This window comes from Octopus sinensis, linkage group LG18 (assembly GCF_006345805.1).
Source record: "Octopus sinensis linkage group LG18, ASM634580v1, whole genome shotgun sequence".
NCBI classification, from domain to species: domain Eukaryota; kingdom Metazoa; phylum Mollusca; class Cephalopoda; order Octopoda; family Octopodidae; genus Octopus; species Octopus sinensis.
Window position 1 is genome coordinate 13105541 of NC_043014.1, and position 17829 is coordinate 13123369.

Consider the following 17829-nt stretch of genomic DNA (forward strand, 5'->3'; position numbering starts at 1 on the left):
TTGACGGATATTTGTCCTCATCTTGTTTGTTGTTAACACAACATTTCAGCTGGTATACCCTCCACCCTGCTTCAGGTGTCTTGGGGAAATTTCAAACCCGGGTTCTCATTCCTACGGTATTTTTTGATGTTATTTTTATTGTTATTGTTCAGGTCACTGTTTGGAATTGAACTCGGAAACTTGGGGTTAGTAGCCTGCGCTCTTAACCACAACGCCATATGCTTTTTGCTTGGTAGATTGGGTGATAATTGTCTCACATGGAAGCAAATGGAGGCTGGGCAACAGGAAGAGCATACAGCCATGAAAATCTCTGTCCCAACAATGACAACTGAGAGTGGTACAACATTCAGAGATAAGACTGAATGACTCTTAAAACTTTAAGGTCTCTGCACAAGAGACCTTGTTTATGGCACAGGAGTGGCTGTGTGGTAAGTAGCTTGTTTACCAACCACATGGTTCCGGGTTCAGTCCCACTGCGTGGCACCTTGGGCAAGTGTCTTCTACTATAGCCTCGGGCCAACCAAAGCCTTGTGAGTGGATTTGTTAGACAGAAACTGAAAGAAGCCTGTCGTATATATGTATATATATATAAGCGTGTGTGTATTTGTGTGTCTGTGTTTGTCCCACTAGCATTGCTTGACAACCGATGCTGCTGTGTTTATGTCCCCGTTACTTAGCAGTTCGGCAAAAGAGACCGATAGAATAAGTACTGGGCTTACAAAAGAATAATTCCTGGGGTCGAGTTGCTCGACTAAAGGCGGTGCTCCAGCATGGCCACAGTCAAATGACTGAAACAAGTAAAAGAGTAAAAGAGTGTATACACACATATATATATATGTGTATATATATATATATATATATATATATATATATATATATATATATACAATTAGAATACATTGGTTGCTGCATAGCAGCAAAGTTATAATCCTTTAGACAAGAGAAAAGGAAACATAACATGAAAGGGAGTGAAAGGAGTGGGGATAGCATGAGTTATCGTTGGGTATCTAATGATTTGGGCTGCCAGACTGGGGCTGTTGATTTAGGAAGTGCTGGCCAATTCCGAATGATATCTGCTGCTTTTTCAGCAAGCATGCAAGTTGGACCGTTTAAGTTGCCACTGACTACACTGGGCATGATTGAGGCATCTACGACACGAAGATTCTCAATTCCATAGACTTTAGTGTCAGGGCCGACCACAGCCATATTATCTGATGGATCTCCCATCTTGCACGTACAACATGGGTGATAGGCACTATCAGACATCTGACGGATAAATGCATCGATTTGTTTATCACTTTGGACATTGGGACCAGGAGCTAGTTCCTCGCCTCTATAAGGATCAAATGCTTTCTGTGCAAATATCTCTCTTGAGAGTTTGACATTATCTCTCATATCTACTACATCTTGTTCAGTTGTAAGGTAGTTAGCAACTATAATTGGATGAACCTTAGGGTCTTTAGACTTCAATTTCATATAGCCTTTACTTGTAGGTCTCATAGGACCCACATGAACTTGATAAGCATGATATGGGCCTACTTTGCGTCCATGATCATTAACAGTAGATGGTAGAAAGTGGAACTGAATATCTGGATGTTCTACACCAGGTCTACTGCGAATGAAACCTCCAGATTCTAAATGAGATGTAGCACCATCACCTGTAAAAGTCAGAAACCATTGAAGTCCAGTTTTGATCATGACATGTGGAAACTTCCATTGTGCTTTGTACAATGTGATTGGTTTAAGACATTTCTGTTGAATATAGACTTCAAGATGATCCTGAAGATTTGAGCCTACACCAGGTAAATGATTAACAATTGGAATGTCCAGTTTTTTAAGGTCATCAGCATTGCCAATACCAGAAAGCATGAGAAGTTGTGGGGAATTGATAGCACCACCACTTAGAATCACTTCCTTGTTGGCCCTTACTTGGTGAATAACACCTTTCTGTTCGTACTCAATGCCAACTGCTTTGTTACCTTCGAAAAGGATCCTCCTGGCAAATGCATTTACTTCAGTGTCTAGGTTTGGTCTTTTTAACGACTTCCTCAGGTAAGCACTAGCTGTACTCCACCTCTTACCCTTGTGGACAGTCATGTCCATCCAACCAAATCCTTCTTGCTGGTAGCCATTCATATCATCAGTGAATGGGTAACCAGCTTGAACACCAGCATCAATGAAAGCTTGGTGCAGCTCGTTATTAGTCTTACCCCGAGATACATGCAAGGGCCCTTTTCCTCCCCGATATTCATCAGGACCCAGTTCATGTGTTTGAGATTTACGGAAATAAGGTAAACAGTCTGCATATGACCAGTTCAAAGCCCCTTCCTTTTCCCATCGGTCATAATCAAGAGCATGACCCCGAATATACACCATTGCATTTAGAGAAGATGACCCACCCCAAACACGGCCCCTTGGCCAATACATTACTCGGTTGTCCATGCCTCTCTCCGGTTCTGTCATGTAGTACCAATTATATTTATCATCACGTAGGTTGTACTTCAGAGCTGCGGGCATGTGGATCTTCCAAGTATAGTCCTTTGGACCAGCTTCCAATAGAAGTACAGTATTGTCAGTATCTTCTGTAAGACGATTACTGAGGACACACCCCGCAGACCCGGCCCCAACAACAACGTAACTATATTCCTTGGTGGCTGTCACTGAGTCTTTTGAAGATGTACTAAAATAACGACCATTCGATTGGCTGCCTGAGAAAGGAGGTTGATGATGGCAGTGGGCAGTCAACATACCAGGGTTTATCGGCAGGGCTAGAGGGTAAGAGAAAGATGAATACAAAGTAGGATATAGTAGTATAAATACAGCAGACAACATTCATAAATAAGCTCACTATTAAAAGCAGACAAATAGGTAATTAAGGGAAAGGGACAGTTGGTTATACCAACCCCAGTAATTTACTAGTACCTATTTTATGAACCACGCAAAGAATGAAAAAGGAAAAGCGTATGATGTGAACTCAAAATATAAAGTGTCATATTTAAAAATGAAGGGTCATGGCCTTGTGATTAGGGTGTTGTACTCCCGATTCTGAATACCAGTCAAATTATAGAGTTTACTGGGTACTTTTTACAAGGCACCAGCATTAGTGAGGTCACCAAGAGCTTGCTTGTACATGGTTGTTTGTGTGAATGTGTTTGTATTTTCCTCATCTTCACATGTGTCCATTTGCTAGTTTCTAAGCAATGCCTTCACTGATGGTATCATTTGCTTGTAGTTCACTGCGAAAGCATGTACAGGATGCTTTTTCAATTCTATATTTAAGAGATGAGGAATTATGTACATTATTTACATTTGACGGATATTTGTCCTCATCTTGTTTGTCATTAACACAACGTTTTGGCTGATATACCCTCCAGCTTTCATCAGGTGTCTTGGGGAAATTTCAAACCTGGGTTCTCATTCCTACGGTATTTTTCGATGTTATTATTATTATTATTGTTCACTGCTTGGAATCGAACTCGGAATCTTGGGGTTAGTAGCCTGTGCTCTTAACCACTATGCCACATGCTTTTTTTTTGGTAGATTGGGTGATAATTGTCTCACATGGAAGCAAATGGAGGTTGGCAACAGGAAGAGCATCTAGCCATGAAAATCTCAGTCCCAACAACAACAACTGAGAGTGGTGCAACATTCAGAGATAAGACTGAATGACTCTTAAAACTTTAAGGTCTCTGCACAAGAGACCTTGTTTATGGCGCAGGAGTGGCTGTGTGGTAAGTAGCTTGTTTACCAACCACATGGTTCCGGGTTCAGTCCCACTGCGTGGCATCTTGGGCAAGTGTCTTCTACTATAGCCTCAGGCCGACCAAAGCCTTGAGAGTGGATTTGTTAGACGGAAACTGAAAGAAGCCCATCGTATATATATATATATATATATATATATATATATATATATATGCGTGTGTGCGTTTGTGTGTCTGTGTTTGTCCCCCTATCATTGCTTGACAACCAATGCTGGTGTGTTTATGTCCCTGTTACTTAGCGGTTCAGCAAAAGAGACCGATAGAATAAGTACTGGGCTTACAAAAGAATAAGTCCAGGGGTCGAGTAGCTCGATTAAAGGCGGTGCTCCAGTAGAAGACACTTGCCCAAGGTGCCACACAGTGGGACTGAACCCAGAACTTACCACACAGCCACTCCTATGCCTCATTAACATTAAATATTAATTAACCTGAAGATTGACTGTTTTTGTCTCATATCTCATTGCTGATAATAAAACAAGTAACAATATGATTCAGGATTCAAAGGCAGTGAGCTGGCAGAATCGTTAGCATGCCAGGCAAAATGCTCCACAGCATTTTATCTTTATGTACATTCTGAGTTCAAATCCTGCTGAGGTCGACTTTACCTTTCATCCTTTCAAGGTCAATAAAATCAATACCAGTTGAGCACTGAGGTTGATCTAACTGACTTACCCTCTTCCCCGAAATTGCTGGCCTTGTGTCAAAATTTGAAACCAATATGGTTTTGAGTTCAAATGAATGCACCATCTACCACCCAATAGATGACAACCTTGTGCCTGCTGAAAAAATATGCAATTCATAAAGCAGTAAAAACCACTCAAACATGCTTAGTTGAACACAAAAAAAAAAAATAAGGAAAAAAAATGATTAATATTTTGGTTGCAACAAAATTTGAAGAGGGAAAGTTTGCTGTAAACAGGATTTAAAATGGAAAAACAAGCAATAATAATTAATAAATTGGATAACATGTGGAATGCATTTATGGCCATTATAAAACTGTTTAACCCTTTAGTGTTTAAACGGGCCATATCTGGCCCAGATATTCTACATGTTTTATATTCAAACTGGCCATATCTAGCCTCTCACACCTAACCTACAGTGACATTAAAAAAATAAACAATCACATCATTGAAACCTCAAAGCTATAACATAATGCATGATTAATTCAAAACAATTTGAGTGAAAAAGTATTACATTTAACAGAGTAATCTGAACACTGAAGGGTTAATCTTTTAGCATTTAATCTGGTCATATCCAGCCCAAATATTCTACTGGTTTTAAGTTAAAACTGACTAGATCCAAACCCTCATACCTACGCTACAATATCATTCTAAATATATACAAACACACCATTGGGATCTTAAAGCTACAAAACAAAGTGTGATTAATTTAAAACAATGTGAATAAATAAGCAATACATTTGACAAAGAAATTTAAATGCTTATGGTTTATATTTGAGATACATTAAATAATACAAGGAGCCAACCAAATGTTTATTATTATTATTTTATTGTTGGTATTATTACAGTGCTGAGCTGGCAGAATTGTTACCGCGCTGGACGAAATGCTGCGTGGTATTTTGCCTGTCACTATATTCTGAGTTCAAATTCTGCCGAGGTTGATTTTGCCTTTCTTCCTTTCAGGGTAAAAAAAATTGAGTACCAGTAAGATATTAGGGTCAATGTTATCAACCAGTCCCCTTCCCCAAAATTTCAGGCCTTGTGCCTATAGTAGAAAGGGTTATTATTAAGGCAGCAAGCTAGCAGAATCATTAGCATGCTGGACAAAATGCTTAGCAGTATTTTGCCTGTTGCTATGTTCTGAGTTCAAATTCAGCCAAGGTCGACTTTGCCTTTCATCTTTTCACGGCTGATAAATTAAGTACTAGTCAAGTACTGGGGTTGACATGATCAATCCCCCCCGTCTCCCCCCCCCACAAAAATCCAGGCCTTGTGCCTATAGTAGGAAGGATTATTGATATTTTGGAATAAAATGCCTTTTACATATTTCAAAAGTAAAATACAAATCAGTTTAAACGACAAAAACCATTGAAGTTTTGAACTGAAAACATCAAAGGTTTCATCATTTAATTTAATTTGTTATTCTCTTTCAAATATTGAGGAAAGGTATTTTATACAGAAATATCAGAATTATATTGAAACCCTCCACTACACACAGACACATATATTATTAAACAAAGATTTTATTGTAATAATTTTTCATTTAATCACAAAAATAAAAAGATAATACCTCACCATGAAAAAATATGTATTGCAGAGCAAAGACTCTGATATGAATCTGAACATTTTGTGTTAGATTCTCTCAAGGACCAAATCATACAAATAAAAACAGAAAATATTAAAAAACGTTTTGGAAGGAAGTTTATAGTTTTCCTGACACGCGCAGAAGAGACTTGTAGCTTAATCATCATCTGTGATGGGTAAAACATAATTCTGAAAGAATTTTCGTAAAAAGGTAAAAAGGAAAAAGTTACTTTGTTGTGTCTAGGGAGGGTCATTATGCCACTATAATTAATACATGCACTGGTTCAGTTCCACTTCTTTATTATTAGTGAATTGGTTAAATATCCAACTAACCAATCAATTGTTTGTTAACTTGGTTAATTAGTAACTCATTTGCAAGTAGCAACAAAAGAGCTTTGACAAACAAAAACAAAACAAATGATTTACTGTTTAACCAAATTAAATAAACAATCAATTTGCTTCACTATGATAGATCGCAATACACATTCTATATTTTCTCTCCTTGTTTCTTTCTGTGGAAGAGCATAGGCTCGAAACATTAAAGATTTTTTCACTTCCCGAGCATTATACTAATACATCTGTTTGTTGTCTACACCACCTGTCTTCGTCTTTTATTTTTTTTGTGAATTCTCTCCATATATTACACACTCACGTGGCTGCACCAGTTGATCCTGTCTCCTCTCATCATCCACGAATTCTACACTTCTACGGATTCTACCTGTCTTCTCTCATCACCCACCAACTTCTACTGGACTTTCTACACTTCAGCTGCACCTCTCCTGCCTATGGATTACACTGAACTCCTCTGTTGACGAAGAATCCATTAGTTAGTTGGATATTCAACCAATAGACTAATAATAAGGGAGAGGAACTGAACCAGTGTGAGTGTTAATAATACTGGCATAATGACTCTCTAGACACAGCAAAATTTGTATCAACACATGAATTCACATAAAGAATCTTGTACACCAACTACAAAAATGAAAAAGAAAAAGTTACTGCCAGTTGCGAACTCTGAAACGAAGATGGGAGGAAGAAGAGAAGAGAAAGATAAAGAAGGGGAGGCTCTGGAAAATAGAAGTTTTGAAAAACTCTTTAATTGATTTTTAATTAATATTTAAAACATAAATTCAGAGCTGGAAAAAATTACAGTAATATGCTTATTTCAAAATTCCACCTTAGAATTATTGCAAACCAGAGTGCCCACCCAGTATGTTCTGAAGTTGCCCTCTCCCTACCTGAAAGCATCAAAGACTGCTGATTGGCCTGTATAAAAATGTGTGAATTGGTATTTCTACAGAACAATGACAATAGCAGTGAACATAGCAATTTCAGTGAGGAATTCTCTACATCAGTGGTTCCCAAACTTTTTAGAGTCTCAACCCACTATTTATCACACCAGTTTATGACGACCCACTTAACTCTACTGAACTATCTCAATAGACAGCAGTTAATCAAAGCTAATGCGTAATTTTATAACTTTTTGCGACCCACTAAGATTCCGTTTGCGACTCATAGTTTGGGAACCACTGCTCTACATGGTTACTCAACATGCTAGAAATAGCAACCAAATCACCTCCACACTACACTGTCATCTGCAATAATTCTTTGAATGTGTATTTCACCTGTCGCTAAGTTCTGAGTTTAAATTCCGCCAAGGTCGTCTTTGCCTTTCATCTGTTCAGGGTCGATAAATCAAGTACCAGTGAAACACTGGGGTTGATGTAATCGACTCATCCCCTCCCCCAAAATGTCTGCCCTTGTGGCAAAACTTGAAACCATTATTATTGCTGTTGTTGTTGAAAGCTACCAGAATTGTTAGCTTGGTGGCATTTTGTGCATCTTTACGTTCTGGGTTCAAATTCTGTTGAGGTTGACTTTGCCTTTTGTCCTTTCAGGGTCGATAAATTAAGTACCAGTGAAACACTGGGGTCAATGTTATTGACTATCCCCTCCTCCAAATTTCAGGCCTTGTGCCTATAGTAGAAAGGATTATTATTATTGTGGTAAGCTAGCAGAATCATTTGCTTAGCAGCATTTCGTCCATCTTTAAGTTCTGGGTTCAAATTCCGCTGAGGTCGACTTTCCCTTTCATCCTTCCAGGGTCAATAAGATAAGTGCCACTTGAGAATTGGGGTTGATGAAATCAACTTACCCCTTTCCCCCAGACTTTCTGGCTTTGTGCCAAAATTTGAAATCACTACCACCATTACCATTTAATGCTCGCGATACCAGAGGGCGCAAACTCTCCTATCCTGATGTAATCTCCAGGGATACAGGCATCCAGCAACAGGACCTCCGTAATGCTATGATGGACTGGGAAGTCTGGCGTAACATAGTAAATTCCATTGTCTCGACCACAGTCAAACAATGATGATGATTTAAAACTGTTTGATTTGGCTGTATGCAGCTTAAAGTCTTACAGGCTCCTTGCAGAAACCTGGGTCGTCGGGCTCAGGGAATCAATTCAGCTATACAAGCCTCACTAGGTAGGTTATTGTAAGGAGCCTACAAAATTCTAAGTTGCATGGGGATGAATCAAACTGCTGCAAACAATGATAGACGTAACTCCAACTAAATGTGGTGAGTGGCTGCTTTCATTTGTCCACTCACTCCTAGGTATGTAAGTATGTATGTAAATATTCTTTTACTTGTTTCAGTCATTTTGACTGTGGCCATGCTGGAGCACCGCCTTTAGTCGAGCAAATCGACCCCAGGACTTATTCTTTGTAAGCCTAGTACTTATTCTATCAGTCTCTTTTGTCGAACTGCTAAGTTACGGGGATGTAAACACACCAGCATCGGTTGTCAAGTGATGTTGGGGGGACAAACACAGACATATACGCACACATACATACATATATATATATATATATATATATATATATATAAAGCACCCACTACACTCACGGAGTGGTTGGCGTTAGGAAGGGCATCCAGCCGTAGAAACACTGCCAGATTTGACTGGGCCTGATGAAGCCTTCTGGCTTCACAGACCCCAGTAGAACCGTCCAACCCATGCTAGCATGGAAAACGGACGCTAAATGATGATGATGATGATATATATGTTATCCCATGGTGGGTTGAATTTTCAACCCCTATCTCATTTTATAACCTATATATAAATATATATATATATACATATAAATATATATATATATATATACATATACATATATACAACGGGCTTCTTTCAGTTTCCGTCCACCAAATCCACTCCCAAGGCTTTGGTCGGCCCAAGGCTATAGTAGAAGACACTTGCCCAAGGTGCCACGCAGTGGGACTGAACCTGGAACCATGTGGTTGATAAGCAAGCTACTTACCACACAGCCACTCCTATGCCTATATGTATACAAAATATGTATATATTTTGTTTGTGTTTGTATTGCGAGATTCTTCATGTGACCTTTTTTTAAAAAATTTTGTTGCATGTTAGGAGGGTCATCAGGCCAACAATAAACACATGTACTGGTTTTATTTCACTTCTTCATTTTTGAAGAAGCCTGAAGTAGAGTATGTCACTGATGAGATCACAAATGAAAAGAACTTTGACAAAACTAGGCGATTTATTGATGATTAAACAATTGATAATTTAATTGGTTAAATGATTAACCAATCGACTAATGAATATAAAAAAGTGAACAAGAACCAGTGTGTGTGTTTGCTTTTATATGTATGTATATGTGCATTCCTGCATTTATTTATTATGCTTGAAGCTCAACAACACACAATTTTCACCGGTAAGAGTAAAGATCCTAAAATAGGGAAATTTGAAGGATTGTTCTGATACAAGAGATGTAGGTTCAAGTTCCATGGGCAGTATTCAACTTTTTCTATCCAAAGGTTTGTTTTTTTTTTTAAGCCAATATTTAGATGCTACTATTTATAGCTTATCTGCTTCAAGATTCAATGTTCCATAAAAGCACTATTTCAGGTTCTGCTGAAGTTCGTAAAATTCCTATCCTGTCAATGACAAATATCATATTTAATATTACATAATTGTTTTTATATCTTGGGAAATTTTTAGTTTTATAAGGTTATTCATTGAGTTAGATGTTTCATTTAATTGAAGAATTGTACGTTTAGAAGATTAGCTTAACTTCTTGTTCAGTGAGTACTTTTAGGATGAGCTATATAAAAGATGTTAATAGAAATGGTATATATATATATATATATTGTTGCCAGAGCAGCTAACTGGCTTCTGTGCCGGTGGCAGGTAAAAAGCACCATTCGAGCGTGATCATTACCAGCGTTGCCTTACTGACACTTGTGCTGATGGCACGTGAAAAAACATTCCAGCAAGGTCGTTGCCAGTGTCGCTGGACTGGCTCCTGTGCAGGTGGCACATAAACACCATTTGAGCATGGCTGTTGCCAGTACTGCCTGACTGGCCCGTAAAAGCACCCACTACACTCTCGGAGTGGTTGGCATTAGGAAGGGCATCCAGCTGTAGAAACTCTACCAGATCAAGATTGGAGCCTGGTACAGCCATCCGGTTTGCCAGTCCTCAGTCAAATCATCCAACCCATGCTAGCATGGAAAGCGGACGTTAAACGATGAAGATGATGATGATATAGGATAAAATTAAAGTTTAAATTTAAAATTTACATGTTGGGTGTGTCCCTAGTAGTATGATGATGATAAAGCACATTCACTGCTTATGGCTACCTGGCATCATCCACAGTAATAGCACAATCATTGTTGGATCGGTGTTAGGAATTCCTTAATGCACGTTGAGTATAGTAGAAACAATGGATGGAGTATACTGGAAACTTTGTTTATCACAACGATCATTTTGACACATCCTGCATCGCTCTCTTGCGGGTGGGAAACTATACCATGACTTACGGTGCAGAAGCATCCCATCAGGTGTAGATGTACTTTTATAACATTTTGACTCAGCTCCATAAGACTTAATGTTACATGGGTGCACAGGACATACCCATCTCATCAAATATGGTGACAGACTTCACGAAATGACTGAAAAATCCAATAACCTGGAAGATACTAATGCATCTACCAAGCAGGTAATAACTGTAGATTATTGTCTCAAACAATGTGATCTTGTTATGATCTAAAGTTGTAATAAAATTAGTAAAGATGTTCCACAAGGATCTGAAGTTTTTATATATTGAGGCCTACTCACCATTCTTTCAGGTGAAAGACTCATAGGGCTGGCTCCCAGGCTTCTGTGGCACATATATTTTCCCTTCCTGGATAGAACACCAGTCCATCACAGGATTACTCGCTTTTGTCAGCTGAGTGAACTGAAGCAATATGAAATGAAGTGTTTTGCTCAAGAACACACTGCATCACCAGGGCCAGGAATCGAAACCACAATATTACAATCACGAGTCCAATACCCTAACCCCTCAGCAAATCACCTCCACATCAACTGAAATGCAGGAGGGAACAGGTTATATCTCGGATGAAACCAAGGTTGCTTCAAAAAACAACCATTGTCTGCAGTTTGAGTTTTTTTCATAGGCGCAGGGGTGGCTGTGTGGTAAGTAGATTGCTTACCAACAACATGGTTCTCGGTTCAGTCTCACTACGTGGCACCTTGGGCAAGTGTCTTCTACTATAGCTTCGGGCCGACCAATGCTTTGAGTGGAATTGGTAGACAGAAACTGAAAGAAGCCCGTCGTATGAATGTATATATATATATATGTGTGCGCGTGTGTGTTTGTGTGTCTAGCATTGCTTGACAACCGATGCTGGTGTGTTTATGTCCCCGTCACTTAGCGGTTCGGCAGAAGAGACTGATAGGATAAGTACTGGGCTTACAAAGAATAAGTCCCAGGGTCGATTTGCTCGACTAAAAGCGATGCTCCAGCATGGCTGCAGTCAAATGACTGAAACACGTAAAAGAGAGTATTGTCTGCAGTTTCTTGAGTGTATCTCATGAAGCACTCCATATTCAACACGATACTCTTTGTCTTACTGTTGCATCCCTGGGGTGGTTCCATAAAGTTGCCAATATTGTTACTGAAGAATTCAATTATAAGCATTATTTCCAGTGGTTACTCCAGCAAGTCTTCAATAGATGAACTCGAGTCTAACTTCTCCAAATCCGTATTTCACTTTCATTGGCAAGCACAAGGGTACATTTGAAGAATTCCACCAGTATCATTCTTCTTTAAATTCTAAGAAATCATCGCAGAAGTCTTCGAGACATAGTTTCTTCCAAATTTTGTCCTAGATTATTTTGATATACATGACCTTCGTGATATCAGATTTTTTTTTTATCTTGGTCATTTGTCCTCTCAACAAGTTCTTTGAGAGTGTAAGAGACAGCAGGTCATTATGCCAAAAATTACAACCCTATCCATGGACTTGAGTAAAGTAGTGGCATTTGGTGATAGGCAAACTAATTCAACAAGAATACATGTCTTGAGGGTGTCAAGATTCTGGAGTTTATCAAACACAAATGTTACCTTATGGAAAAGGTTGTGTTCTTCAAACTGATTTTTTTTTTCACTGTTGGGTAAAAATATGAAACACCACAGTATGAAATTTTCTATAATAACCCAGGCTTTTTAGTTTGATTTTCCAATCACATGTACATCAGTACATCTGAATGATAAATGAACAATTGCTTACATCTGAAGTCTTCTAAAGCAATACCACCAAGCAGTAGGGTTAAATGGTCTTTTCCAGCCTTGACACAAAAAGCATTTAAAAAATTTTTCCTAAAGACTAAAAATGCAGGATGACATTCATTTTTAGATAATGTTTTTCATTTATATAGAATAAAAGTCAGGGAGGGTATTTACCACACTCAAAAATAACCTTAAGAACCAAAAGAAATTCCTTGGTTCCCTGGGGTTTACACTTTCAGCTTTACCATACATACAGAGGTTTTGCAGTGTTGGACTCTTTGAAACCAACCTCTGCTAGTAGTAAATGTTTCTGATTTATTTCATTCTTCTAGTAAGTGATTAAAGATGCTCCTTGGTTTTGCATTGTATGTTGACTTGATGGCATGCTGCATTCCTTCTTCAGCTACCTCCATAGGAAATATAGTTGATATTTTCCCAAAAGTTTACTCTTTGAACAAATCACTTCAATGATATTGAGATTTTCAAAGCATTTTTCACAATTGTTCTAACCATTCATTCACTGGTAGAATGTATCATATAAAACATGTTTTACTCTTAGCATTTTTAAGAAAAGCTTATATTTAGGAAGTTATTTCACGTTAAAGTTCTTGTATTTCAGTAATTTCAACCAATCAATGACGTGTATTCAGCTGAATGAAATTACTGAATACACGTCATTGATTGGTTGAAATTACCGAAATAGGCCTACTTTGACGTGAAATTAGCTGCATACATCAAATACTTGCAAACTTTTCAAGTTCTTGAACACATACAATTTTATATCCACCATGATGCTTATCCATTATTTAGATGGATTTTTCAGCACTTGGGAGTTAGAGGTTGCTTTTCATGCAAGATATGCATAGCAAAACGACATGAGCATACTATCGTGTACAACAGAATTGTTCAAGTGTGAATCAGTTTCTAATATGATAGCACACAACTATAACAATAATCATGTCTGCTGTAGGCATGAAACCTGAAATTTTGCAGGTGGTGGTGGGTGTCAGTTAATTACAGAGACCCCAGAGCTCAACTGGTATTTATTGCATCAAATGCAAAAGGACGAAAAGCAAAGCCAACCTTGGTGGAATTTGAACTCAGAACTTAAAGATCAATGAAATGCTACTAAGCATTTAGTGTTAGTGGGCGTATTACTGTGTGTTTATACCGTATATATTGTGAAACCTTTTTGAGAACAGAATTTTCACTAAAAAAATGTCACCAAAGGAAAATTATTAAATTAAAAATCTACCTAAGTATTCTCGCATGATAATTTCTCAGTAATTGGTTAAATTTACAGTCTATGTTCTAAAGCAATTATTAAATCAATTTCTTTTTTCTGAAATTGTTAAATGCAAAGTCTATTGTGACATGTATATATATATATATTTAAAAATACAGTTTTCTGTATATTAACAGTTTTATTATTATATTCAATACTTTTACATAAGATAAAAATATTTTCTGTGTTCATCAGGTTATGGGCACACTAGTACCCATTTTCTATATACAAATCAGCCTTGTGTTTCCTCAAAAAGAAACAATAGTTTACTTCTGTTTTGACTTGACTGGTTCACTCTTTTGTTGGCCTGTTTATTTTAATATCCTGCAGTAGGTACCCTTAAAATAAGGACCCCACAGACTGGAGGAGGGGGATAACTAAATACACTTAATATTTTGGTAGTTTTACAGCACTGGTTCTTAACCCGAGTGGTAATGCCCTCATAGAAGTTGCTAATGTGAAGGAGGAACCATAGCGGAGACAGGAACATTGGGTGTTTAGAGGGCTTGCAATATTTTCAGAGAAAAATATTTCACCCTTTAGCATTTAAACTGGCCACATCTATGCCAAATTTTCTACCAGTCTCATGTTGAAATTGACTAGATCCTGTCTCTCACACCTACTGTACAATGCCACTCTACAAATGAACAGTCACATCATTAAAGTCTCAAAACTACAAGATAATATATGATTAATTCACAACAATGTGAATAAACAAGCATTACATTTCACTGATTAATCTGAAAGCTAAAGGGTTATACCTAGTACAGTTCTTATATTAGGAAATTAGAAACACATTTCCAAAATGTCTTTGTTAAGATTAAAGTATGAATGGACATGAAGTTATCAGTGAGCAAGAATACAACTGATTTTTTCTTTTATTGCATCAAGGTCCAATATAATTTCATTAAGTCTTCACCTTTATTAGTTATTTCCATAAAAAAAATTAACACAGTAACACTAAAAACAAATATATGATGGATGTGACAGAAGAAAACTAACTTTCGTTTGATTAAAATAAGCCTTGAGCGAATTTGGTAGATGGAAACTGAAAGAAGCCCATCATGTGTATACGTCTGTGTCTCTTTGAATTAACATCTCATGATTGTTGTAAAAGAGTGTTATTCATTTCAAATATTCTCCAAAGGCATATCTAGCTCTGGGGAAATAAACCTTACTTGGAAACAACTAAGGATTAGCAATGAGAAGGGCATCCAGCAGCAGAAATCTATCTCAAATTCTGTGCAAGTCATGCAAGCACAGAAAAGTGGACCTTAAACTGATGATGATAGGGTTTCATCAAAATACTGGGAGTGCATCTTTTGAACACCATTCCATGAATGGAAGACACTGAGCTACGAAAGGTTAAGAAGCGCCATTTTACAATGAATTATCTTTTTTTTTTGTTGTTCTTGTTTCTAATAAAATAATCTATTTTATTAACATAAGTGCAGGAGTGGCTGTGTGGTAAGTAGCTTGCTTACCAACCACATGGTTCCAGGTTCAGTCCCACTGCGTGGCACCTTGCGCAAGTGTCTTCTACTATAGCCTCGGGCCGACCAAAGCCCTGAGTGGATTTGGAAGACGGAAAGCGAAAGAAGCATATATATATATATATGCATGTGTGTGTATATGTTTGTGCGTCTGTGTTTGTCCCCCCAACATCACTTGACAACCGATGCTGGTGTGTTTACATCCCCGTAACTTAGTGGTTCGGCAAAAGAGACTGATAGAATAAGTACTAGGCTAACAGAGAATAAGTCCTGGGGTCTATTTGCTTGACTAAAGGCAGTGCTCCAGCATGGCCACAGTCAAATGACTGAAACAAGTAAAAGAATATTTAATCTAGAATAATCTAAAACAGACCCCGTCTCTGCAAACAAATACCTTTTTGGTTAACAATCAGAACTTTTACTGGTTTATCTGTGAAGAAAAACAAGCTTTTGAATATAATGAATGATTTGTGAGATGAAAATGAAGATGATATTTAAGTAAAGGAATGTTAGCTGAAAGAACAGAGAGAGAGAGAAATAGCTTCCACAGAACTCAAGACAAACTGTTGTTACGAGGTTTGTCAATTGAAATAGATCCCAGCATATTTTAAGTATTAAGTGTATTTTATCAGAAATCAGAAAGAAGCCAAGTAAAAATTAAGGGAACTACATAGGCATAGGTATGATTGTGATTAAGGTCACTTTGCAACCACATAGTTTTGGGTTCAGTCCCACTGCACAGCACCTTGAACAAGTGTCTTTTACTATAAGCCTTGGGTTGATCAATGCCTTGTGAGTGACTGCAGTAGAGGCAAGCCATTTGGAAGCTTCCCATATTAAAATCGGTGGACTCATTTGTTGAGGACAGCAGATAATTTTTTGTAACTAAACACTTTCAAATTTCGGACACTGGTAGAATGTCTCATATAAAACATATTCTACTCTTAACATTTTTTAGAAAAGCTTATATTTAGGAAGTTATTTCATGTTAAAGTTCTTGGATTTCAGTAATTTCAACCAATCAATGACGTGTATTCAGCTGAATAAAATTACTGAATACATGTCATTGATTGGTTGAAATTACCGAAATAGGCCTACTTTGACGTGAAATTACTTCGTAAATATAAGCTTTTCTCAAAAATGCTAAGAGTAAAACATATTTTATGACACATTCTACCAGTGTCCGAAATTTGAAAGTGTTTAGTTACAAAAAATTATTTTTAAAATCTGTACGTCAAAAGGTAAAGATCCCAGATGAATGTTCCACAGCTTCCTGCTGAACAACCTGCACAGGTAATTTGTTTATATCAATCAAACGTCAGGTGCCAGCGATTGCAGAGCAACATAAAAATGAAGTGTTTTGCTCAAGAACTCAATACACTGCCTGGCCCTGATCTTGCGGTTTTGAATGCTACATGCCTTCTCTATCTCACACACACTTACTTGTACTTGTGGCGACATTCACCCTGGGCGGGTTGAGTCAGCTTCTACTACTCTCGAGGCATCTTGAACCATGGCAGCCCACGCATGATGGTCCTGCGTCAGTTCACTGGAGATAGCGAGCCAGTCACAGTTCCATCGGCGCAGACTGACCACCTGCGGTCCCGTGAGCATGGAGAGGTCCTCCTTGATCATTGTAACCCAGGTCTTCAGCTGCCCGCCCGCGCGTTTCTGCCAGTTGGGAAGTGGAGTTGGGAGAAGGACATCATGGCTCAGTTCACCCACCGGACGCCTACATGCATGGCCAAACCACCGCAAGTGCCGTTGCAGAAGGACAGATGGAAGGGGCCACAGAGACAGGCGAAGTCGGAGATAGGCAGTGGGAACTCGATCCACCCGATGGCAGCGAAGAATGCACTGGAACCAGTCATTGTCGAAGACTTCCAGCCTTCATTGATCGACCACCCGCATAGGCCACGTTTCACAGCCATAGAGAAGTACTGTAAGAACAGTACACACATGTAATTGTGTGCATATGTAACTGGTATTGGTTTGTTTACATGCCCCTAATTTGGCAGTTCAGCAAAAGAGCCAGTAAAATAAGTACAAACTCAAGAAATAAGTACTTGGGTCAATTTTCAACACTAAAACACTTTAAAGCAGGCAGTGGCCAAGCATGCCGATGCCCAATGACCGAAAGAATTATAAAAGGTGAAAGATATACAGAATTTAGTTGAATGTTTTGTCCTCAGCCCTCAGCATCTGCACAGGTCAAAAGTTTTAAAATATTACCTGTTCAATAAATGTGCCAGGTACTGCTGCACTCAACTGATTGTCTTAAAAATAAGATTTATTCTTCTTCATTACAGACTCACCTCCACCTCCACCACCATCACACAAAAACTGTTTTAGTTCATGAAAATACAAAAACCTAGAAGAAAACAGGTGCAACCAGTTTATTCTATATCACAGTGCAACAGATAA

The 17829-nt window shown here is 38.2% G+C and overlaps 1 protein-coding gene across 1 annotated transcript; it reads right to left on the reverse strand.

Moving 5' to 3' along the window:
* Positions 1-835: 835 nt before the first annotated feature.
* Positions 836-17767, reverse strand: LOC115221456 (choline dehydrogenase, mitochondrial-like). Its single transcript, XM_036510723.1, has 3 exons — positions 17638-17767; positions 9727-9988; positions 836-2770 (listed from the first exon to the last, which is right to left on the reverse strand). Exons 2-3 carry the CDS (start codon positions 9837-9839, stop codon positions 994-996), a joined length of 1890 nt encoding a protein of 629 aa, XP_036366616.1. The 5' UTR covers positions 9840-9988; positions 17638-17767; the 3' UTR covers positions 836-993.
* Between the last annotated feature and the right edge of the window lie 62 nt (positions 17768-17829).